Here is a 25,081-nt window from a genome sequence, read left to right on the forward strand (position 1 = left end):
CCTATGTAGGCAGTAAGCAACCATTTGTTTTAACCATCATGTACATGAATAGAATATGTGTTCAATAACATATGGCCATTCACATTAGCCAATCATCAAAGACATCATTCACTTAAAAAAAAAATAATGAAAAGTCATTACCTGATAACTGTCCACATCTTTATCTCCCACCTTCAAAACAAAACAAAACAAAAGTAAATCCAGTTAAATTATTATGCAGGACTAGGCATCACTCCTTTTTTAATAATTAAAAAAAACCTTCTTTTTGGCTTACTGGATGTATAAAATTATAATATAATATTTTTAGCTTACATCTGGTCATACAAAACAGATCATTTGGTTACATATTCACTAATAAACTAAATTATACAGTAATAATTATTGTACATAATTAAGTGTCACTTTTTTAATTTAAAAACTGAATAGAGGGCATTTTAGCTTAATGCATTTAGCGTTTTTGCGTATTTATATATACATATATATAATATATATATATACATATATATATATATATATATATATATACATATATATATATATATATATATATATATATATATATATATATATATATATATATATATATATATATATATATATATATACACACACACACACACTATATATATATATATATATATATATATATATATATATATATATATATATATATATATATATATATATATAAAAATCATTCTAGCTTAATGCCAGGGTTTCTACAGATTTGGGGAAATTTAAGACATTTTAAATACCACCTTACATGAAATGTAAGACCTAACCCTGTAATGGAAATACACATTATGTAATATTTAATGTGTTTAATGTAAAACGAAAACTAAATTTCAAAACAAAATTCATTAATGATATTTATCTTCATATCAGCAGACAACATTCCACACAAAAACATTTTTAAGTAATTTTTTCATCAGTGTTCAACTTTTACATATTTAAATCAGCATATTTTATTTTATTGACTCTTATAAAGGCCTATTTTGTTTTTTACTTTTTAAATGTATGCATCACCTTTTATTTCAAATTATTACAATTCAACAAATTCTATAGGGCTGTTACCAGACAGATTAAATCATTTACACTGCAAAATTACGACTGCAATAAATAATATATAAATAACGTTGTAAAATGTATGTTCTAAATACATTTATGAATTTACAAACAAGAAATGTTTGTGGGAATTAGGTCCTTCAGACTGAAGATATTTTAGCAGTAATGTGACCACAAATATTTAAGACCCGCCGAATCTGAATTTAAGACATTTTAAGACTCTTTAAGGCCTTTTATTAGCAAAACGTTATTTAAGACATTTTAAGACTTTTTTTAGGACCCGCAGACACACTGTAATGCATTCCGGGTTTTGAGATTACTTGTGATGTCAGTGTATGTCTGGTTTGAGTTGGTTCTGAATTTTCTTAAAATGAGCATAACTTTAAATCAACATTTGTGACCCTGGAGCACAAAACCACTCTTAAGTAGCACAGGTATATTTGCAGCAATAGCCAAAAATACATTGTATGGGTCAAAATTATTGATTTAAAAAAAATTATACTGATATTAATCATGTTCCATGAAGATACTTTGTAAATTCCCTACTGTAACTATATCAAAACTTCATTTTTGACTAGTAAAATGCATTGCCAAGAACTTAATTTGGACAACTTTAAAGGCGATTTTCTCAGCATTTTGATTTTTTTCCACCCTCAGATTCCAGCTTTTCAAAATGCTGTATCTCAACCAAATATTGCCCTATCCTAACAAACCATACATCAATCGAAAGATCATTTATCCCGCTTATTTATCTTAATTTTAAAAAAAAATGTACCCTTATGACTGGTTTTGTGGTCCAGGGTCACATTTATGTGTAAAACAGGAAAGATGTGCTTTTTACCCTCTGGGTTTCTGTGCTTTTGCCAGTTCGAACGTGATGGACCTCCACATTGCCGACGGAGATGTTGAGCACAGACTCGGTGATCAGAGGCATTGTACCCGAGTCCTGGACCGAACGCACCGCCACCTGAACACGTCTGGACTGACCCTGTCACACAGACACAGAATCAAGTCATTAGCTGCATGCAAGGACACAGTAGGTGAGATCTTATATGGAAAACTGTGTCATTTCTATCATTAATGTCCACACATACATGTCTGAGCTGAAAGATTCCTCCTGTGCAGACGTCCTTAGCTGGCTGAACCTCCACCGGCACAAACTCTCCAGCATCATTCAGCTCCAGAATCTGAACCCAGAGCTCCAGTCTGCGGGTCACTTCACTCCACCTGCACACACACCACACAGAATAAAACAGAAAAGAAACTTTACAGCTTTACAGCAACTGGTTTTGCTGCATCATTGTTCAAGTATTTCCAAACCCTTTTGACCAAAAATATTTAGCCCCCTCTTACAATATAGAGTTAATATTTTAATAATTTAACACAGTCACATGTTGACTGTTTTCTGATGCTGGTAATGGTCACAAGACAAGTAGATAAACAAAATATTTTATTTGCATTTCTTAATATTATACAAAACTATTTTAGTAACTTTCTTACTTTGGTTGTTTTAAAATTAATTTTAAATTTTACATCAAATGTCAGTTGATGGTAATATGGCATGCAGGTAAATATTTATAAATATATATATATATATTTATTAACATTTTACTAAACTATTTTAGTATTTTATTTTAATTGTTTTAAAATGAAAGTATCTTACAATTATTTTTTCATTTCAATTTAACATTAAATGTTGTTGATGTAGTCACATGACATGCAGGTAATCAAATATAATATTTATTAATATTTTACTAAAATATTTTAGTATTTTATTCTGGTTATATTAAAATAAATAAAATAAAATGGTCATGCAGGTAAACAAATAAAACATTAATACATTTTATTCTAAAGCATTTTAGTAAGTGTTTTATTTTGAGTGTTTTTAAATTATTTATTCGTTTAAATTTTACATTAAATGTTGTTTATAGTCTCATGACATGCAGGTAAACAAATTACATTTTTTATATATTTTACTAAAATATTTTGGTTGTTTTAATTGTTGTAAAATATCTTGAAATTATTTATTATTTTAATTAGATTCTACATTAAATTAAATTAGTTAATGGCACATGACATGTAGGTAGATCAAATGTTATTTATATTTATTTATATTTTAATGAAATATTTTAGTATTTAATTTAGCTTATATTAAAATTAAAATTTATTCATTTATATCTGACATTAAATGTCAGTTTATGCTCACATAACATGCAGGTACACAAAATATATTTATTACAAATTTTCTGAAGTATTTTAGTGTTTTATTTTGAGTGTTTTAAAAAATAAATAAATTGATTTTAATTTTACATTGTCAGTGGATGGTCATATGACATTGCATCAAAAAAAATTTTTTTATGTTTTAACTGTTTTAAAGGTATTATTTTAAAATAGTTTTTTTCATTTTTATGATTTAATTACTTAATAGCTTATGGTTTAATTCATTATTATTTACCACAACATCTTAACATTGACTAAACCTTGCTCTGCCTTCACAAAATTGATCAAATAAATGCAAGTGTACCTCTCTCTGAGAGAGCGGGTCTTTGCCTGAATCACTCCAAGGTCCCACAGAGCCAGATTCCTGCGTGGATTTGCCTGTTTGTGCCCATAAACCTCAACCGCCACAGCGCCGTCCATCAGAAAGTCCAGAAAGTCTTCAGTTACGGTCACTTCTAGAGTCTACGGACGCAGAAAGAGGCATGTGATGACGTCAACTGGCTCAAATTGAATGTTTAATTCTATGCAAGTCAGTGTTTTCACCTTGGAGTTGTCAAACAGCACCAGACTCTGCGGCTCTCGGCTGCTGGGGGCGGACAGACCCACTTCCGGGGCGATAAACACAGGTTCCTGCTGCTCCCAGAAATGATACTGACAGAAAACAAAGTTGGAGAGGTGCTGAGGCAATCCTGTCGCTTGCAATACCTTGATCTGGAAATAAACCAATAGAAAACAGTCATATCCTACAATTCAGATCTTCATAAATATTGCACGTTTGATTGGCAACATCCTGTTTTAACTGACCATGCAGGTAAGTTTGCGTTCTTGTGTCTCGCCGTCTGGACTGATCTCAGAGCCTCCCGTCTCTCGCTCCTCTAGTTCTCCACTCAGGCGCTCGACTTCTACATGAAGACGACCTGCCACCTGAAAACCAACACACAAAACCAATGGCAATCATTCAATGCCTTGCACTCTTTTCTAAACATTATAAACCATCTGTTTGCACACACCTCCCCCTTCTGGTTGATGATGGGAACAGCGTACTGCAGCTTCACGTCCCACAGCAGACAGGACAGGAAGACATTGGCCACACCGATCAGACTGTGATTCTCCTGCTCGTCGAAGAACGGGTCGGCGCGCTTGAAGTAGGAGCGCATGGCCTGAGCACAGACAACAAGAATGAGATTTAAGCGTATTTCATTTAGGATTGCCATGAAAACCTCATTTGTGACCCCGGACCACAAAACTAGTCATAAGGGTCAATTTTGTGACATTGAGATTTATACATCATTTAAAACTGAATAAATAAGCTTTCCATTGATGTATGGTTTGTTAGGATAAGACAATATATGGCTCAGGCCAAAATCTGGAATCTGAGGGTGCAAAAAAAAAATCTACAAAAAAAATCACCTTTAAAGTGATCCGAATGAATCTCTCAGCAATGTATATTACTAATCAAAAATGACGTTTTGATATTTTATGGTAGAAAATTTACAAAATGTCTTCATGGAACATGAATTTTACGTAATATCCTATTGATTTTTGGCATAAAAAAATTGATCATTTTGACCCATACAATGTATTGTTGACTATTGCTACAAACTTACCCTTGCTATACCTGACCTGAACTATTTAGCAGAAGCCCCCTGAGATTTTAAGTTAATATTGAAATAATTGAACATTTCACATTTTTACAAGTCGCATGGCACGTAGGCAAAAATATATATAGTTTTTTTGTATTTATTAATGCATGATAATAAAATATTTCAGTTTATTTTGATCATTTTACAATTAAAAAATTGCTTTTTAAAATATACTTTAGTTTTATAATTGTTTTCAAATTTAAAAAGGCATTCAAATTAATTTTATTTCCATTTTTTGAATAATTATTTTATTACAAAATTCAACAAAAATGGATGAAAAATATAATATATGAGGTTACTGTAGAAATATTAAAAGGTATATTCTTTTATAATAACAGTACTTAGTTTTTATAGCCTCAAAACAATGGCAATACTTAAATATAATTCTTTCATAATAAAATGTATACTTACAGCCTCATTATTAAGAAATTTCTGTATTTGTACTTAAATAGTTTACATTAAATATCAGTTGATGGTCATATGACACTGCAGGTAAACAAATATAATTTTATTTATATTTCTTAATATTTTTACGAAAATATTATAGCTTCGGTTTTAAAACTATTTTGAAATTATTCATTTTTACTTTTTACAATGTACTTCACAGCTTGTGATTAAACTAATTATTGTTTATCACCATCATTTTTTAAATACTAATATTGATTCTGTTTTATAGCCTCATTACTAATAAAAGTAAAAAAAATATATATAATAAATAATATAATTTAATAAATTATATTATTATAATTTCATAAAAACAAATTATTTAAAAATTACTTCTTTATATAATAATAATAATAATAATAATAATAATAATAATAATAATAATAATAAATTACTTGTCTTTACTCTAGCAACATTAACTGCAGTGACAATGACATTTTGGAACTAAAAATTTATTAATATTAATAATAACAATAACATTACTACTCCTACTAATAATAATATTAATTATTATTATTATTAATACTAAATTAAAAGCTCCAAAATATCATTGTCACTGCAGTAAAAACACAGAAATGTGTACCATGGTAATTTCTGATAATGTAGGAAGTTTGACGTACTGGATTGTCCTCGTCATAGTCTTTCCACTCCTGGTAGAGATCTCTCATGTCCAGCAGCCGGTTCTCCATCTTCTCCATAGACCAGATCTGTTTCCCTTTGCCTTTCCTCCTCACTTCCACCGCCGGCTCACTCAGAACAGTGTCCCGCTGCGTTATAGAAACATTAATCTCTATTAAAGCAGCATTTTCACCCTAACCCACAACCCAACACAGTCCTCTAATAGTAGTTATATTGTGACAAATATGTCCAGCTCACAGGTTCCTAAGAATGATTTATGAATCCTTGTTCATTGACTAAATTATTTAAAATTAACCATTAGTTTTGTATGGTTCACAAATACAGGTGAGGTCAAAAGTTTACATCCCCCGTTACAGAATCATTAAAAATGTTAATTACTTTACCAAAACAAAGAGGGATCATACAAAATGCATGTTATTGTTTATTTAGTACTGACCGGAATAAGATAGATGTTTACATTTAGTCCACAATAAAAAAAAATAAAAAAAAGGTTGAATTTATAAAAATGACCCTGTTCAAAAGTTTATATGTCCTTGATTCTTAATACTGTGTTGTTACCTGAATGATCCACAGCTGTGTTTTTTTGTTTAGTGATAGTTGTTCGTCCAGTTAAACTGCCTGCTGTTCTTTAGAAAAATCCTTAAGGTCCCACAAATTCTTTGGTTTTCTAGCATTTTTGTGTATTTGCACTCTTTCCAAAAATGACCATATGGTTTTGAGATCCATCTTTTCACACTGAGGACAACTGAGGGACTCATATGCAACTATTACAGAAGGTTCAAACACTCACTGATGCTCCAGAAGGAAAAACCATGCATTAAGAGCCGGGGGTGAAAACTTTTGAACAGAATGTGTACATTTTTCTTATTTTGCGTAAATATTATATTATTTTCATTTAGTACTGCCTTTCAGAGGCAACAGAAGATGGTTACATGTTTCCCAGAAGACAAAATAAGTTCAATTTACCCTGATCTTCAAATTCAAAAAGTTTTCACCCCCCCCCCCCCCCATTCCTTCTAATGCATCAGTGAGTGTTTGAACCTAAAAATGGTAAACAGCATTGTACGACGATTTTGAAGTTGAAGACGAAAATGAGATGGAAGTTTTTCGACATACCCTAACTGTATTGACCCGGATTACACAGACTATGCATGCACAGAGTCGAGACAACACTAGCATTTGGGGTTAATTGTCGATTTGCTTCAAAAATAACGTAAATAGTTGCATAGTAGTCCCTCAGTTGCCCTAAGTGTGAAAAGATGGATCTCAAAATCATACAGTCATTGTTGGAAAGGGTTCAAATACACAAAAATACTGGAAAACCAAAGAATTTGTGGGACCTGAAGGATTTTTCTAAAGAACAGCAGGCAGGACAAACAAGGGACAAAAAATGAAGGGGATGTAAACTTTTGAACCGGGTCATTTTCATAAATTCAACTATTACTTTCTCTTGTGGACTAAACATCTTTTATCTGAAATATCTGATTCAGGTCAGTAATAAATAAACAATAGCAATTTTGCTCTCTTATTTAGGTAAAATCGTTAACATTTTTACTGCTTCTGAAAGTGTGATGTAAACTTTTGACCTCAACTGTACAAAACCATACAGCTACAACATCACCAGAAAATTATAACTGGATAAATACTTAAACAGTCAATCACATGCACACACAGAGCCTCTCTCCTGACCTTGCGGTTGGCATTGAGGTTTGCAGCCGGTATCTGCAGTGTGACTTTATATTCGGTTTTCTTGTTGAGCTCTTCAGCAATGAATCCGGCCTCCTGAACCAACAGATTGGCCTTCACGATCTGGTCTTTGAGCTTAAGCAGACTTCGATTCATCAAAACCTCCCTGAAACCATATTTACATACACACTAAATATTTTCTGTGGTTTATAATATTCGGTGGTTTGTAATTCAACACTTGTGCACACCTCTCCTCATTCCACTGGCGTAGTCGGCTCTGAGAGGAGACCACGCTGATGCTGAGCTGCTCATTGCTGTGGTGGTGCTGCGGATGAGAGCCTGGGGTCTGCAGCTCTGTCGACAGACGTTTGCGCAGCTGCTGCAGCTCCTGCTCATACATCAGCCGCTGGCGTTCCAGAGCCGAACGCTTCTCCTCCTCATGTCTGCGCTCCAGAGAGTGAAGCACCGACTGCAGTGGGTCTGAGACACATGGACACATATTTCATAGATAAAAATAAAACAATACTACATTTCATTTCTAATACTTCTAATAGTAATACTCAGAATCTTCCATTCTGTTTTAGGATCCCATCCAATGAAGTTGTTCTTTAGATTTTGCTTTTGTTGTTGTTGTTACTATTGTTTTAATCTTTTTTATTTTTTATTCTATCCTCTCGTGCAGTAAAATAATATGCCTCCAAAACAGAAAATTTTGTACTTCTTAAACCATGCACATGCTTTTCAAGAAAGAGTTGGATATAAAATAGACTGAAGAAAAATGGTCAAAATGCAGATGAAGAATATGCATTTAATTAAAAATACTTTAAATGTTTTTATTTCTATAATAAAGCTTTTAGTGTCAGCATATTATTAAAAAACTCCATTAAAAAAGGAAAATATTTTTTAAATGCAATTCGATTAATTTGTATTGTATTCAAATATTTTATATTTGTAATTATTACAAATTACATAACACACACATAAACACATATCCATGAAGATTAAAGTGTTGTGTAAAATATTAAATGCCATGAAAAAACAACAACATTTCAATTACATATGAGAAATATTAGTGGATATTTGTGTTTATATGTGCCATTTAAAAAAGTCTATCTAAAACAAATAATAAGAAATGATCATTTTTGTTAAATCAGTTCAAAAAAAGCGAGAAGCCTGAAGTCTTTGATTCATGTTTTATGGTATGATATTCATTTTAATGAAAAAACATAATAAAATTAATAAATAAATATCTTAATATATAAAAAAGTGGATATTTTTGGCTAAAAAAAAATTACATAAAAAAATTCTAGAATAAAGGGAAAAGTCAACAAAAGTCTCATCTTTGTTAAATCTGTTAAATATGAAAAATATTATTGGATATTTTTTTTTTTTTTACACATGCTCTCCAAAAAGCCTTTCTAGATTAAAAAGAAATGATAATAAAAGAAAACAAATTCTCATTTTTGCTGTATTTGTTTAGAAGCCTATATATCAATATGTAAGGTTATTCATTTTAACGAGAAAAAAATGCATCTTTCATTATTTTAGAGAAATAGTCATGGCTATTTTTGTCTATACATGCTCTCTAAAGTGTCTCAATGTAATGCAACTGCAACATTACAGAAGAATACTGGTACAATGCTGCTATTAAATTTAAATTTAGCTTGGATCTAAAAGCACTTTATTTTTTTTTATTGTTTTTTAATGTTTGTAATATTTACAGCAGCCCAGAATTACCCTTTCAAACCGGTTATATTGACTGTAACAGGTTGTCTGTCTCACCGTTGTTTCCCAGTGCTTTCATCATGACTTCAGTCTGTGCAGACTCAAAACTAAAACTGTTGTCACTGGAGGTTTGACTGAGACGATCTACATCCACATCCACACGCTCAGAGTGAAGACCAGCCTTCATCATACTCCCCTCCTCATCCTCAACACCAACACGATACATGTTTGATATGCTGATCCTGAGAAACACAAAGAAAATAGTACAGTCAGTTTGCACTCACAAACATACAGCTTTGGCTTAATTTTCGGGGCTAATTTAAGAAGAGAACACTTTAAACTGTCTTTAAAATTTTTAAATCAACCGCAGTTTTCAGTAAAAGAAAATCCATTTTAACAGACATCAAAACAATGTCTGTGATCATCTGATCAACAACAGCACCTGAGTGTAAATGTCTCTCACTGACCTGAAGAAGTGGTTGTTTCCCCAGAGGATTCGATCCCCATGATGCAGCAGGATGGGAGATGAGACCACAGAGCCGTTCACACATGTGCTGCACAAAGAGACACTATATCAATTATCACATATACACATATTCTTACATACTATCACCAGCTATAGTGTACAGTCGTGGCCAAAAGTTTTGAGAATGACACAAATATTAGTTTTCACAAAGTTTGCTGCTAAACTGCTTTTAGATCTTTGTTTCAGTTGTTTCTGTGATGTACTGAAATATAATTACAAGCACTTCATACGTTTCAAAGGCTTTTATGGACAATTACATGACATTTATGCAAAGAGTCAGTATTTGCAGTGTTGGCCCTTCTTTTTCAGGACCTCTGCAATTGGACTGGGCATGCTCTCAATCAACTTCTGGGCCAAATCCTGACTGATAGCAACCCATTCTTTCATAATCACTTCTTAGAGTTTGTCAGAATTAGTGGGTTTTTGTTTGTCCACCCGCCTCTTGAGGATTGACCACAAGTTTTAAGATCTGGGGAGTTTCCAGGCCATGGACCCAAAATGTCAACGTTTTGGTCCCCGAGCCACTTAGTTATCACTTTTGCCTTATGGCACGGTGCTCCATCGTGCTGGAAAATGCATTGCTCTTCACCAAACTGTTGTTGGATTGTTGGAAGAAGTTGCTGTTGGAGGGTGTTTTGGTACCATTCTTTATTCATGGCTGTGTTTTTGGGCAAAATTGTGAGTGAGCCCACTCCCTTGGATGAGAAGCAACCCCACACATGAATGGTCTCAGGATGCTTTACTGTTGGCATGAGACTGGACTGATGGTAGCGCTCACCTTTTCTTCTCCGGACAAGCCTTTTTCCAGATGCCCCAAACAATCGGAAAGAGGCTTCATCGGAGAATATGACTTTGCCCCAGTCCTCAGCAGTCCATTCGCCATACTTTTTTCAGAAGATCAATCTGTCCCTGATGTTTTTTTTTTTTTGAGAAAAGTGGCTTCTTTGCTGCCCTTCTTGACACCAGGCCATCTTCCAAAAGTCTTGGCCTCACTGTGCGTGCAGATGCGCTCACACCTGCCTGCTGCCATTCCTGAGCAAGCTCTGCACTGGTGGCACTCCGATCCCGCAGCTGAATCCTCTTTAGGAGACCATCCTGGCGCTTGCTGGACTTTCTTGGACACCCTGAAGCCTTCTTAACAAGAATTGAACCTCTTTCCTTGAAGTTCTTGATGATCCTATAAATTGTTGATTTAGGTGCAATCTTAGTAGCCACAATATCCTTGCCTGTGAAGCCATTTTTATGCAACGCAATGATGGCTGCACGCATTTCTTTGCAGGTCATCATGGTTAACAATGGAAGAACAATGATTTCAAGCATCACCCTCCTTTTAACATGTCAAGTCTGCCATTCTAACCCAATCAGCCTGACATAATGATCTCCAGCCTTGTGCTCGTCAACATTCTCACCTGAGTTAACAAGACGATTACTGAAATGATCTCAGCAGGTCCTTTAATGACAGCAATGAAATGCAGTGGAAAGTTTTTTTCAGGATTAAGCTCATTTTCATGGCAAAGAAGGACTATGCAATTCATCTGATCACTCTTCATAACATCCTGGAGTATATGCAAATTGCTATTATAAAAACTTAAGCAGCAATTTTTCCAATTTCCAATATTTATGGAATTCTCAAAACTTTTGGCCACGACTGTAGGTTAGGTTTATAGGGTTATATAACATTTCATCTACTGTATATACAATGTATAGTTTATTCTAAATATTATACACTTTAAAGGATTAGTTCATTTCCAGAAGAAAAAAATATAATGAATATGTATGGTGCCCCCAAGTTTGAACTTCCAAAATGCAGTTTAAATGCAGCTTCAAAGGGCTCTAAATGATCCCAGCTGAGGAAGAAGGGCCTTATCTAGAGAAACGATACGTTATTTTTTAAACAAATCGACAATTAACCTAAATGCTAGTCTTGTCTCGACTCTGTGCATGCATAGTCTGTGTAATCTGGGTCAATTCAGTGCACATAAATAGTTACACATAATTAAATAAGTAATAGTGCACATAATTAGTGCAAATAATTAATAAATAGGTGCAAATTAATTTCATAAATAGTGTAACAGCACACTATAAGTGCAAATAAATTGCGGAACTACCACCTATAAATAGTGCAATATTAAGTGATAACTGATTCATTAGTACAAATAAATAGTGCACTACACACTTAAAAATAAAGGTGCTTCAAAAGGTTCTTCACAGCGATGCCATAGAAGAACCATTTTCGCTTCCACAAAGAACCATTCAATCAAAGGTTCTTTAAAGAACCATCTCTTTCTTACCTTTTTATAATTTGAAGAACCTTCTTTTGCCACAAAGATTTTAAAGGTTCTTTATGGAACCATTTAGACAAAAAAGGTTCTTCTATGGCATCGCGAAGCACCTTTGTTTTTAAGAGTGTAGTAGTGAAAAAGTGCATATAACCTGGGTTAATAGTGCAAATAGTGTACATACCCTAAGTATATAGTGCAAATAGTGCACTATTATTGCAAAATAGTGCACAAAATTTGAGTGCACATAAAAGTGCACATAAATAAACAATTTAATATCAGCATAATCTATATTCAGTTTCTTCAGTATCATTGAGACATTTTGTTTTTGTACTTTTGTTGTGTGCTTTTGTAATTTTTATTAGTTTATAAATCTAATTTAAAAATGTATTTTTAAAAAGTTAAAAAAGTTAAAATACCTACACAGATTTTTATAGTTTTTATAATTTTTTTTAAGTTTTAGTTTTAGATATAAGTTATTTCACGTTAAAATATTAAAATGTAGCATTTTATTTTATTTCAGTTCATGTTTATTTTAACCTTTTAGTAATATTTTAGACATCATTTATAATTTTAGACAGTCTTATGTACATTTCACACTGTTTTGTGTGTAATGCGCCACTTGCCTAAATCTGTGTGTGTGTGTGTGTGTGTGTGTGTGTGTGTGTGTGTGTGTGTGTGTGTGTGTGTGTGTTTACCGAGCGTTTGTTTTCGGAGTGAGCGTGACTCCTGTCTCCTGTTTGACCTCTATAACACAATGCTCTGGTTGAATCGCCAAACCACACAGCTGAATGTCCTGAGAGTCTGCAGAACCCACACGAGTGTGTTCCTGTACATCAACACACACTTTAATGAAACCACAACACCTCAACTCCTCCAAAACATGTTGCTTCCAAATGTAAAAAAAAACAAAAAAAAACAGTTGATAGTCGAACAATCATTTCTATATGCATATCTGCACACACATGAATAGCATTATATAAAACAGGCAGAGATGGTAACGCTAATCTTCATTCATTTGTGTCTGTACCTTTAAGTAATAGACAAGCAGCTCGTTGAGGGCGGGGTCTGCATTCAGGTTGACCAGGAAGCATTTATCATCGATGACTCTGATCCCGGACGACTGCAGAGAAATTCCCAAACTCTCTAGCTGCTTCTGTCGCTCCTGAAGAACCAAACACAATTCAGTTCAAAGGCATGTCAACCACACTTGCGTGTGTGTTTTGTTGACTGTCCTGAGGCGTTTTATCATTTTTTTTAAATGCAAAAGATCCTGACGAAATCCCCATGTAGTAACATGCCCATAATTATTACAAGCATTTTCTTGTAAAATATACTCTTATATTTTGTTTTATTTAACTTTTTAAAAATTCTATTTAATAATGTCATGTTTATTTCAATGCATTACTTGCAATTTTTTGGTGTAAATCATACACTAAATTTTTTTAGTGTCTAACTAACTAACCAAAAAAATGGGCCTGTAAGGGTCAAAATATTTATTTTGGGGGGAAAAATATTTATTTTTAAGATAAAAATGGGAGACCACTAGGTAATTTGCTAATATCTAACATTTTTATCATGTAAAGAGAAAAGAAAATAGATTTTTTTTAATTGCAAAAACATTATACTCATGATGAAAATATAATGAGATGAAAATTAATTTTCAAAAAATGCTAAAAGAAACAAATGAATAATTAATTTAAAATAATATCAGTAAATGCTTATTTCACGTAATCTACTCAAATCACTTGTTTATCTATCAATGCAGATAGTGTCAAAATGGCCAAATATCAGGCAAGTAATCAAATAAATTAACCTTGTGTATATATGAAGAGATCAAAAAAACCTTAATTATAAAAAATAAACAAAAAACACAAATTAAATAAATAAGTGCAATTAATCATGTAACTGAATGCTTAAAAGTGTAAATAAAAATAAAAATGAATGAATTAAAATGATTTAAATGCTTACATATTATATATTCAATAAAAAAAAATGAATACCTGTGCAATCTCCTCAGTCTTCCTGAGTTTCTCCTCCCAGCTCACGGTCATCTCCTGGATCAACTTCTCTGACTCTTCCAGTCTGTCTTTGAGCTCAGGAGCTTTCATTGACTTCACAAACACACAGAAAACACATTGTTGAGTGTGCTAGAGGTCAAAGTACAGCTCACCTACAGCAGACAGGTGTTTTTGTGCAGTACCTCAGCCTCGGTCAGCTGGCTGCGGAGTTTCTCCACCTCTTCTCTCAGCTCTCTGATGATTCTGGCATTTGGATCTTCGTTAACCACAGCGTGATTGACTATGCTTTTGGCCCGGTCTGCGTACCGTAGTGTGGACAGAGTTTCGTCATAGTTGTCGGCCGCTGGACTCACCGTTGCAACCATAGCTGTGCGACTGTTGCCTCCTAAACTGTCCTGATGTGCAAAAAAGAGGACATTTTTACGGATGAAATAACAGCATACAGGCATGACAGTGAGAAAATAATGACAAAGTTCTTCTTGAAGACTACTTATTACATTAGGTAATAAAGTTTAATAGGTAATAAAGGTAAATAAAGTTTATTGTCACCTTCAGTAACCACGTGAGCACTGAGTCTCTGTAAGGCACAAATTTATTCTTATTTTTTCCTGCGCCCTGCTCCGCCAAGGCCGAAATCACCAGTCCAAGAGTTGTGAGAGACCTGAACACAAAACACATTATCACAAAAACACATTTTAATGTGTGTAAATGATGGTGTGTTTCTGTGAAAGTAAAAAAATATATTAATCAAATTTTATAAGTTTCATCAACCTTGTAGAACTCATAATAGAAATATGATGGGAACGAAAGTTTATTAGGAAAAAAAAAATCAAGAAAGCAATTCATCATTTCAATAAACAATTAAAAATACAATTAATTAAAAATGGCATTATCAAATTAGTTAATTTTGAATTAAAAGATTTGCAAAATGCTTTTCGAAGTTCTGTTTTGAATCAAATGATTCAAATGATTCAAATGATTCTAAAGTCGAGATCTGAATCAAAAGATTCACAAACCCGCACCGAAGTCACAATCTGATTCAAATGATTCGTCATCCGTGCTCCATAGTTTCAATCTGCATAATGATTCGTGAACCATCATTTCAGATCGGGACTTCTGAACGCGGTTTTTGCTAGTTTACTACTAGCAAGACTACTAGATTTGTCTGTTCCTCCGCTTTTCTCATATTCAGCTATTACTGCTGGCTTAGCTCACTAGTTTTATGACATTAACTGAAATAAGCGAAAAAGGTATGATGTTAAATATCCATATCCATAATCCATTCCGAAGAAAACATCCAACACAAATCTATGAACATACTCAGATGAGGTAACCGGTTTACTGCTAACTAGTGAAAACACTCTATTAAAACAATAAGCTGCACCTCAAATTGCATGTTAGATGGAAACACTGCATTATGATAGTGTTTGTAGCTTAATTTACTATATCTGAAATACTTTGACCACTGCAATTCAGTTGATGGCAGTTCAATAGGAAATCAGTTAAAAGCATCCAGTCACCTCATATCATTCAAGTGAATGTTAAATTTATCAGTATATATTATAATGAATATCTGAGAAATTATCGTTGTATCAGATTGTATTAGTCTAGAGCAGGGTTCTCAACTCGAGATCCTTATTCCTGCAGAGTTTAGCTCCAACCTTGATAACTCACCTGCCTGTACCTTTCTAACTATCCTAAAGACCTTGATTAACTTTTTTTTTAAGCAATTGGGAGAAGCAGATGCACAAAAAAAAAGAGCATAACAAAAAGTTAAAGAGGGTAAACTTTATTATTCAACTGAAATGTGCACGCATGTTTTAAAAACTTCAGCTACCTTATATGTTCATACTCCGACCCATGTATTAAATGTGACTCATTGAAAGTGGTTTTCTAGCCTATTTCTTTAACTTATCAGGTAATATCAATGTGTATGAACTATTTCAGATGCGGTCGAAATTACAACAACAGTGGTTACATACACATTTCTAAGTGTTTGATCAAAATTATTGTTAGGGACGATTTAGTAGTCACTGGGTATTGGTCCCTTGCGCGACTAAATTTCACACCTTTGGTGTCAAAATGAGCTGATCAATCAAATAAATTAATTTAAAAACAGCAAAGTCAAAAATTCCCAAAATGATCGAAACAAATATGTGTGTTTGACCTGTTAATGTTGCTGCCTTCTTTGAGTCTTTCTCCTCCAGCTCCAGTTTTATCTGCTCTCTCGCTGCCGGCCAGATCCACCAAACTGAGTTTGCTCACCTTCTCTCCACTCGTCTGAAATAAACCCCATCCACACAATTCATCAACTTACACACAATACACCCACCAGATCCTTTTTTGAAGCTACAGTGTGTGATTTCTGCATCACTAAATTGAATGACAACAAAAAAAACTACAAGAAGAAAATGTGATGCTTAATGCCATAAAATAGGGGGTGCTCCGATCAGGGTTTTTGAGGCCGAGCACTGATTGCCGATCCAGTACTAATCTTTTTAAAGCCTTTTTTATCATGTATAATTATTTATAGTGAAACTCCAATCAGGATTTTCTAGGCATTTAATATTTTTTTTAATTTGAGGGGTGGAGCGGAGCATTTTTTAGACATTTTTCAAGAATATATATTTATCTCACTAAAATGTTTGATCATGCAGTGCTTTTTTTGTTTTTTATTTTAATTGTGCAATTGCACAATAGCTTACACACAGCACAAGCCTGATTTCCACAAACACATTTATTCATTATTTTATTTTCAAATCCAAACCTTGTTACTGAAAATGCTTTTTTAGCACTGTGATTCGTTTTTTTTAGACAGTACAAAGTAATCTTTCATAGATGAGTTTAAACGCAATAATTATAAGCAACACATTATTCAATGCTTTTTGCATTTACTTGTAGATTTATATATACTTGCTCAAGCAAGTGGCAAACATTTAAACTGCTTATGTTATCACAAACATTCTAAATTAAAAATGATTAATGACAGAAACAGACAGTTCTACTTCCTTTTCTTTTGCATATAAATATTTATTACAAGCAATCCTGTTCTTAAAGAACTTTGTTTTTCCAACCTTGTATTGTTGCCTTATCTAAAAATGCTCTTTTCTTTTAAACCTAGCCAAAAATCCCTATGTGTTGACTGTAAAACAAAGTAGACTTTAATTATATGCATTTATGGTGTAATTATGACATTTTTGTATCAATCTCTGCACTACTGCAGCTTCAACACTTTAATCTGCTAACATGAGCACAAAAAACGGAGTTATGTGAACCTGGCGTTATGTGTGTGCGAGTGTGCATGAGCGCCTAGTCTCCAGGAGAGCGCACGAGCGCTGAACGGTTAAAACTGCAAAGAAATGCAATTTATAAACTTTAGCAATGATGCAACACTGCCTCTATTGTGCAAGTAACAATCCCTGTGTCAACTGTGCAGCGTGCATCTCCCTTATTGTTAGACATGATGTGGCGATTGAAAGTCATTCGCGCACTTTGAAAGAGAAAGAGAGAGCACAGTCACTCACTTGCGCTGTTCGTGAAATTACGTCTCACATAAGGCTTTCTAATGAGTTATTTATGAATTGTACTTCACTTCAATTGTACTTTATTTATGAATTGTACTTCACCTTCATATTATAACTGACAGTGCAGGTAATGCCGCTGCATGTCGTGCCAAAGCTCTCACGGCAGGCGTGTCATCAGCTTTAGATCACTTTATGAGATTGGCCCTTTTAGAGACCGCCCATCAAACATCCCAATTCGATTATCGGCGGATAGTGATCAGTAGCTGATCAATCGGAGCACCCCTACCATAAAACACTCCCATTGTGTTGGTAACTTTTCTATGGAAAACACCACTAGAATTTTCTTCCGAAAACATAAATAGCTAGTTATTTCAATTAGATGACTGAGAGGTCGATCTGCATCTCACCCCAGTCTTCAGGTCTCTGAGCGTGTGCGTCAGAATGATTTTAAAGACGGCGTGTGAGCGACTGCTCTCCTCGTTCATGTTCGTGGCCGCCACAGTGCGAGATTTATTCCCCTCTGACATCAGAGACTCGATGTCCTGAAAAAAAAAAAATGAAAAAAAAAAGATATTCACAAATGAACTGCTTCAGTAGGAAGAGCATTGATAACTGTTGCCAAAATGCCACCTGGGCTGTTTTTTTTTTTTACTGTAAACGAGACAAACTTATATCTAAAAGCATAATTATGACAAACAAGCCGTTTTTGAGGTTGACCGTGATTTAGTTTTGTGGTCAATGGCCGGTGAATGGGAGAACTAGGGGCATACATTTGAGAGCATCAAAATCGATATTTTTACAACACTAAGAAGGCTCGACACACCATGAAACTTTGCTCAAAGTATCGCCTGGGTCTCTACACATGAACTCCAGCATTGAGAACATTGTTCGTGTACACACAGTTTACTAAAAAGAAAGGTTTTGAACAACTCACTTTCACTGTTTGAGTTTCCGCTCGTGGCCGTCTTGCCAACTAAGAGGTGTCGATCTCCGAGTATTATAACAATATTAAACTTCTAGTTGTAAAAAGAGCCTCATATAAGCCTAATATTTCGTCCTATGGAGTCCATTCATTCGCATTCGGAGATCGACACTTCTTGACTGGCAAGACGGCCGCGAGCGGAAACCCAAACAGTGAAAGTGAGTTGTTCAAAACCTTTCTTTTTAGTAAACTCTGTGTACACAAACAATGTTCTCAATGCTGGAGTTCATGTGTAGAGACCCAGGCGATACTTCGAGCAAAGTTTCATGGTGTGTCGAGCCTTCTTAGTGTTGTAAAAATATCGATTTTGATGCGCTCAAATGTATGCCCCTAGTACTCCCATTCACCGGCCACTGACCACAAAACTGACCAAAAAAAAAGTTTGTCTCATTTACAGTAAAAAAAAACAGGCCAGGTTGCATTTTGGCAACAGTTATCCTTTAATGAAGGTGAAGGTTTTGAAGGAACCTTGTAGCTGGTCACAGCAAGGCGGGAGAGACCGTCTACGTATGGGCCCAACACTTTATGCTCCCGGACTCTCAACGCCTGTCGGCTCCTAAGAGGAACATCACACCAATCACAACAACATATTCAAGATTTTTCATGATTGATAAAACCCAGATAGCAGGAAAATCTGCATGTAAACGGGATTTAGTTATCCTACAGACTCACCCTTTCGGATCTAGAAGGTCTCGCACCTTCTCGTTGTAAATCTCCATGAAGGACACCTCCACGGTAAAGCTCTCGCCCTCTCTCTGCTCTTTAACGGTGCGCTCAAACAGAGAACTACAGAGTTTTGGGATCAGACCCGGTTGCTCGGCCGCTCCCATCATTGTGTATGACTTTCCTGAGCCTGCAGCCGATCAAATGTGATTATCAGGCTTTTAAGAAACACTTATTCATCTCTCAATTATCATTGTATTGCATTGCATTACATGTTTTGAAACGGCAGAGCTTTAATCATACAACTAAGCATTAAAACCCCCACAAATTCTTTGGTTTTTCAGCATTTTTGTGTATTTAAACCCTTTCCAACAATGTATGATTTTTAGATCCATCTTTTCACACTGAGGATAACTGAGAGACTCATATGCAACTGTTACAGAAGGTTCAAACACTCACTGATGCTTCAGAAGGAAACACAATGCATTAAGAGCCAGGGGGTGAAAACTTTTGAATAGAATAAAGATGTGTACATTTTTCTTATTTTGCCTAAATATTTTTTTTTCACTTAGTACTGCCCTTCAGAATCTACAGAAGATACTTACATGTTTCCCAGAAGACAATATAAGTTACATTTACCCTGATCTTTAAACTCAAAAAGTTTTCACCCCCTCCCCTTTTTTTTATTTCAGAAGCATCAGTGAGCATTTGAACCTTCTGCAATAGTTGCATATGACTCCCTCAGTTGTCCTCAGTGTGAAAAGATAAAACTAAGCATTTAAAAATCTTACTAAGACATATTATTCGGAGATATACAGTAGTCAACATCTGAAGTGGATCAAAACCTTTAATCAAAATTGTCCTAAGACCGAAACAATAGCCGTTTTTGTCTTAGGACAAACTTTTTTGATGCACTTCAAATGTTGACTACTGTAGAGTGGCAAGTTTTAATGTATGTAAGTAGTCTGAAATACTGTTATAAAAACCTCATTGATTTACGTTCATTTACGTTAATAATTTTTGCATAGATAGCCTTCCAGCAAATCTAACTGTACCTGTTTGGCCATATGCAAATATACAGGCATTGTATCCTTGGAAAGCGCTGTCTAAAAGACTCTCTCCAAGACACTGAAACACCACATCCTGACCTACGAGTAAGACATTACAAAATATAAACATATATCATATATTGCAAACAAGAATAATTGGCATGCATCACTAAATCAACTAAAAATACTGCAGGCCATCAAAGATGAGGGTGAGTTTGTTTCTTTATCAGATTTGAAGAAATGTAGCATATCATCATTTGCTCACCAGTGGATCCTCTGCAGTGAATGGGTGCCGTCAGAATTAAAATCCAAACAGCTGATAAAAACATCACAATAATCCACACCACTCCAGTCCATCACTTTACATCTAGTGAAGCCAAAAGCGGTGTATTTGTAAGAAACACATCCATCTTAAGGTTTAAATATGACTAAAATATGAGTTGTCTATCTATAACATTGTTTTCTACGGTGAAAAAGTAGTCTCGTCTAAATCATGAAAGAAATATGCACCAATTACACATGGTTTATGAGCAAAAAGAGTCAGGGGATGGACTTTTTCCTAAATTATGGACATGAATTTTGACCAAAAGCAACAGTTTGAAGTTAAAAACGTCTTATTGATGGATTTGTTTCTTACAAACACAGCTTTTCACTTCACAAGATGTTAATTGATGGACTGGAGGGATGTGGATTACCTGTTACTTACTTATTGTGGTGTTTTTATCAGCTGTTTAGACTCTCATTCTGACGGCACCCATTCACTGCAGAGGATTCATTGGTAAGCAAGTGATGCAATGTTACATTTCTCCAATTCTGATGAAGAAACAAACTCATCTACATTTTGGATGATTTGAAAATGAGTAAATACTCATTTTTAGTAAAGAATTTAATTCAAGTTTTTCCAAATGCCTTTAAGTGCATTGTCCGTTCACATCCATTGAAAGTGTGTTACTGTAACTGCGTTTTTTGCTACTCTTTTAACTAAAATATGAGTATTAAGAAAAGAATTAGGTAATTAATATAAATGCAGCTACTGCAAATAGAGCTGAACTCGTCTTAAAGCTTAAATCAAATCTGACAAACTGCAGATGAACAACAGATTTGATAAAGCAGTTTTACAGGTTTGTCTTTTCTTAAGAATAGTTCACAAGGAAACACATGCAGGGAATATTGATGTCTATAAGAGTTTCTATTGTCATCATAAATGATCCCTTATGATTCAGATCACTGCATTACAAACACATTACAAAGCTGTAGTGACAGTTACAACAAAAGGATTGGTCATTATAGCTAAATGAATTATTTTGAATGTGAACAGACCTGCAAACTTGGCCGTCTCAGCCTCATCCATAGACCAGAAGCAATAATCATATGCGAAAACCTGAAACGAGATATCACACAGACGCATGTCACAAGCTAGAAATGAGCTGTCAAAATGTTCAACATGACTAATGATCTAGTTAAGTTAAACACTTTTCTTTCATGCACATTATTCATTGTAGAGTGATTGTAATGCATTTGTTCACAATAATGTAATGCAGAAATGAAATATGAGAACGCACCTTTGGTTTGTTCCTGCATTTTCAAAAGGATAGGGGAAAGAAAACAAGAACAGAAAAAACATAATATTAGATAATATATTTGAAATTAATACTTTTATTCTGCAAGGATGCATTAAATTGATCAAGAGTGAAAGTAAAACCATTTATAATGTTGCAAAAGATTTTATTTTAATTAAATGCTGTTTTTGAGCTTTTCATTCATCAAAGAATCCTTCCACAAAAATATGAAGCAGCCCAATTGATTTCAAAACTGATAATCAGAAATATTTCTCGAGCAGCAAATCAGCATCTTAGAATGATTTCTAAAGGATCATGTGACACCGACTGGTGTAATGATGCTGAAAATTCAGCTTTGCATCACAGGAATATATTACATTTTCCAATATATTCACATAGAAAAGAGTTATTTTGAATTGTAATAATATTTCACAATATTTCAGTTTTTACTGTATTTTTAAATCAAATAAATGCACCCACAAAAGCCCTTAAAGTCACATTTTACCCCAAAATCAAAAGGAACAAATAAGACTATATATTTTGCATATGAATATTTTTAGGATTTTGAATGACAAATTAAACATTTTGTCAGTCCCACACTTTTGAATCTATCTGTAATTTGTATACATATATATCTATACTGTATATATATATATATATATATACACATATATATAAAAAATTATATATTCTAATTATTTTAATTCCCATTTTATTATCTACAACAGGGATAGGCAACGTCCTGGAGTGCCACTGTCCTGCAAATTTGAGCTATAACCCTAATCAAACACATCTGAACAAGCTTTATTTTTTATTTTAATTCATTATTTGACAGGGAAAATAGAGAGTCAAAAACCGCCCCAAAGTTACCTACAGAGCTACATTTCATCTGCTTATCAAGGTCTTCAGGATTACTAATGCTATAGACAAGTGAGGTGTTTTTTAGAAAAGGAGCTAAACTCTGTAGGTTCATCGTGCCCTATTTTTGCTATTTTTAGACACAAAATTTGAGTTAAGCGCCAGTGTTTAATAATTAGAGGCTTGTTCAAATAATTAAGTTTGCGCAATAATTACCACTAATACCATCAGTGTGTATTAAGGCTATGAAACTGAAATATCCAGATTAGATGAAACAACTGAAAAACATCCTGAAACAACAAGTAGTGACAAAAATGACAATTCAGGACAAAGTTGCTCATTTTGAGCATGACTTCTGCTGTTGATAGGAGGACAACACACAGTCTTGAAGCGATTCAGGAACATCTCAGAAATATTTGCCTTATTACACAATTAAAACAATTCTCTTTGAACCTCCTTCATCTCACATTTTCCTTAATTAAATTCCACCCTGATATCATTTCCATGACAAACAGCATCTGCATGAGTGTGCTGTCTCTACTTGCGCTTCGTAATGAAAACACTAACTTGCTGTGAGGGATTATTATGGAATTTGAGTAAACTTTCTTGCATAAGCCTGTAAAACCTGTTTGCACGCCAACACTGCAAACCGCTGCAAGTTACAGCAGAGGCAGCTCAGCAGTCTGATCAGACTAGATGACTAGATCAGCGCAGAAACTGAGAAAAGCTGGATATGACTGAGGAGATTCCTGCACAAGCAGGTGACCTGGACAACGGCCAGATCTCCGGGAAAGGCTTGTGGAGAAAACAGGCACACCCTTTGTAAAGAAACCGGGAGGAGGAATGGAAGAGGAGACAAAGAGAAGGAATGAAGGAGAGAGAGATAAAAATCCTCTTGCACATTTTGACAACAGGCTGGTCTTTAATATATGAACATGCATATGCTGTTTGGTGCATGCTGACAGACAAACAACACAAAAACAAGAGTTGATTTTAGTTGAAGGACAGACAGACCATTGGATCAGAGACACAGATATGAAACACTGCTGATTGATGAAGGTTCTGTGGCAAAACCAACAAACTCCTCTTTGTGTTGATGAAGCAATGAGACCCTCAAACCCGAAGCGCAGCATGCAACATATGCATGGATCAAAACACCAAAGCACTGTACTGTAAATAAATGTGACTTGTCTGGTAAAAATAATCACAATAATGTTGACAAACAATGAGTAGAACGTACACCAATGCAAACGCAGAAACGTCATCAACGATAACACAATTTTTAATGCGTGTCAGTCTGAAGTGCATGAATGTTGTTACATAGCACTTTACATGTATTATATTTGCTGGAAAACTGCTTATCAAGCCCCAGGAAACCACTCAGAACACCTCAGCTACACCTTAGCAACCATTTAGATTCAGAAGACCTTAACTAATTTATAGCAACATGCTGGTTGCAAAAACAATTGCATAGCGACACCCTAGCAACCTCTCAGAACATCTTGACAACACATAATGCCCTTGAAATCATCCAGAAAATTAGCAATTGCATAGCAATACTCTAGCAACCACTCGAAAAACCTTGGCAAGCACATAATTCCCTTTGAAACGACCCTGAAAATTAGTGATTGCTTAGCAACACCTTAGCAACCACACAGAAAACCTTGACAACTACATAATGTCTTGAAACCACCCAGAACATTAACAATTGCTTAGCAACACCCTAGCAACCACCTAGAACATTTTGACAATCACATGATGCCCTAGAAACCACACAAAACACCTTAATAACCTAATAGGAATACTCTAGTTACCACCCAGAAAACCTTAGCAACTGTCTAGCAAACACCTCAACAACCACATAATGCCTTACAAACCACCAAGAATACCTTTGTAACTGCCTAGCAACACACTAGCAACCACCTAGAACAACTTAACAAGCATACAGCAACACACTCTAGTAAATATCAGAGCACTTGACAACCACATAATTCCCCATAAAGCATCCAGAAGACCTTAACTACATAATGCCATAAAAATCAGAATATGTTAGCAATTGCTTAGCAACACCCTAGCAACCAGCCAGAACACCATGACAACCACATAATGCCTTGAAACCACCTAGAACATGAGCAATTGCTTAGCAACTTCCAAAACATCTGGACAACACATAATGCCTTTGAAATCACCCAGAAAAT

At 34.4% G+C, this 25,081-nt stretch overlaps 1 protein-coding gene across 1 annotated transcript in view; it reads right to left on the minus strand.

Annotated features, from left to right (window-relative positions):
- Window positions 1-25,081, minus strand: part of kif13bb (kinesin family member 13Bb) — a 37,192-nt gene that overhangs the window by 8,984 nt on the left and 3,127 nt on the right. The window contains exons 4-27 of the mRNA XM_073852796.1: window positions 22,029-22,041; window positions 21,787-21,847; window positions 20,473-20,565; window positions 19,427-19,607; window positions 19,223-19,310; window positions 18,180-18,314; window positions 16,416-16,528; window positions 14,798-14,909; window positions 14,431-14,643; window positions 14,231-14,341; window positions 13,258-13,392; window positions 12,926-13,056; window positions 9,890-9,976; window positions 9,480-9,664; window positions 7,946-8,177; window positions 7,701-7,863; window positions 5,993-6,139; window positions 4,296-4,445; window positions 4,090-4,209; window positions 3,829-3,996; window positions 3,590-3,747; window positions 2,160-2,292; window positions 1,907-2,053; window positions 142-171 (exon numbers count right to left, since the gene is read on the minus strand). Coding sequence (XP_073708897.1) covers window positions 142-171; window positions 1,907-2,053; window positions 2,160-2,292; window positions 3,590-3,747; window positions 3,829-3,996; window positions 4,090-4,209; window positions 4,296-4,445; window positions 5,993-6,139; window positions 7,701-7,863; window positions 7,946-8,177; window positions 9,480-9,664; window positions 9,890-9,976; window positions 12,926-13,056; window positions 13,258-13,392; window positions 14,231-14,341; window positions 14,431-14,643; window positions 14,798-14,909; window positions 16,416-16,528; window positions 18,180-18,314; window positions 19,223-19,310; window positions 19,427-19,607; window positions 20,473-20,565; window positions 21,787-21,847; window positions 22,029-22,041 — 3,106 coding nt within the window. The remainder of the gene's footprint in view (window positions 1-141; window positions 172-1,906; window positions 2,054-2,159; window positions 2,293-3,589; window positions 3,748-3,828; window positions 3,997-4,089; window positions 4,210-4,295; window positions 4,446-5,992; window positions 6,140-7,700; window positions 7,864-7,945; window positions 8,178-9,479; window positions 9,665-9,889; window positions 9,977-12,925; window positions 13,057-13,257; window positions 13,393-14,230; window positions 14,342-14,430; window positions 14,644-14,797; window positions 14,910-16,415; window positions 16,529-18,179; window positions 18,315-19,222; window positions 19,311-19,426; window positions 19,608-20,472; window positions 20,566-21,786; window positions 21,848-22,028; window positions 22,042-25,081) is intronic.

This window comes from Garra rufa, chromosome 13, assembly GCF_049309525.1.
Source record: "Garra rufa chromosome 13, GarRuf1.0, whole genome shotgun sequence".
Classification (NCBI taxonomy): Eukaryota; Metazoa; Chordata; class Actinopteri; order Cypriniformes; family Cyprinidae; genus Garra; species Garra rufa.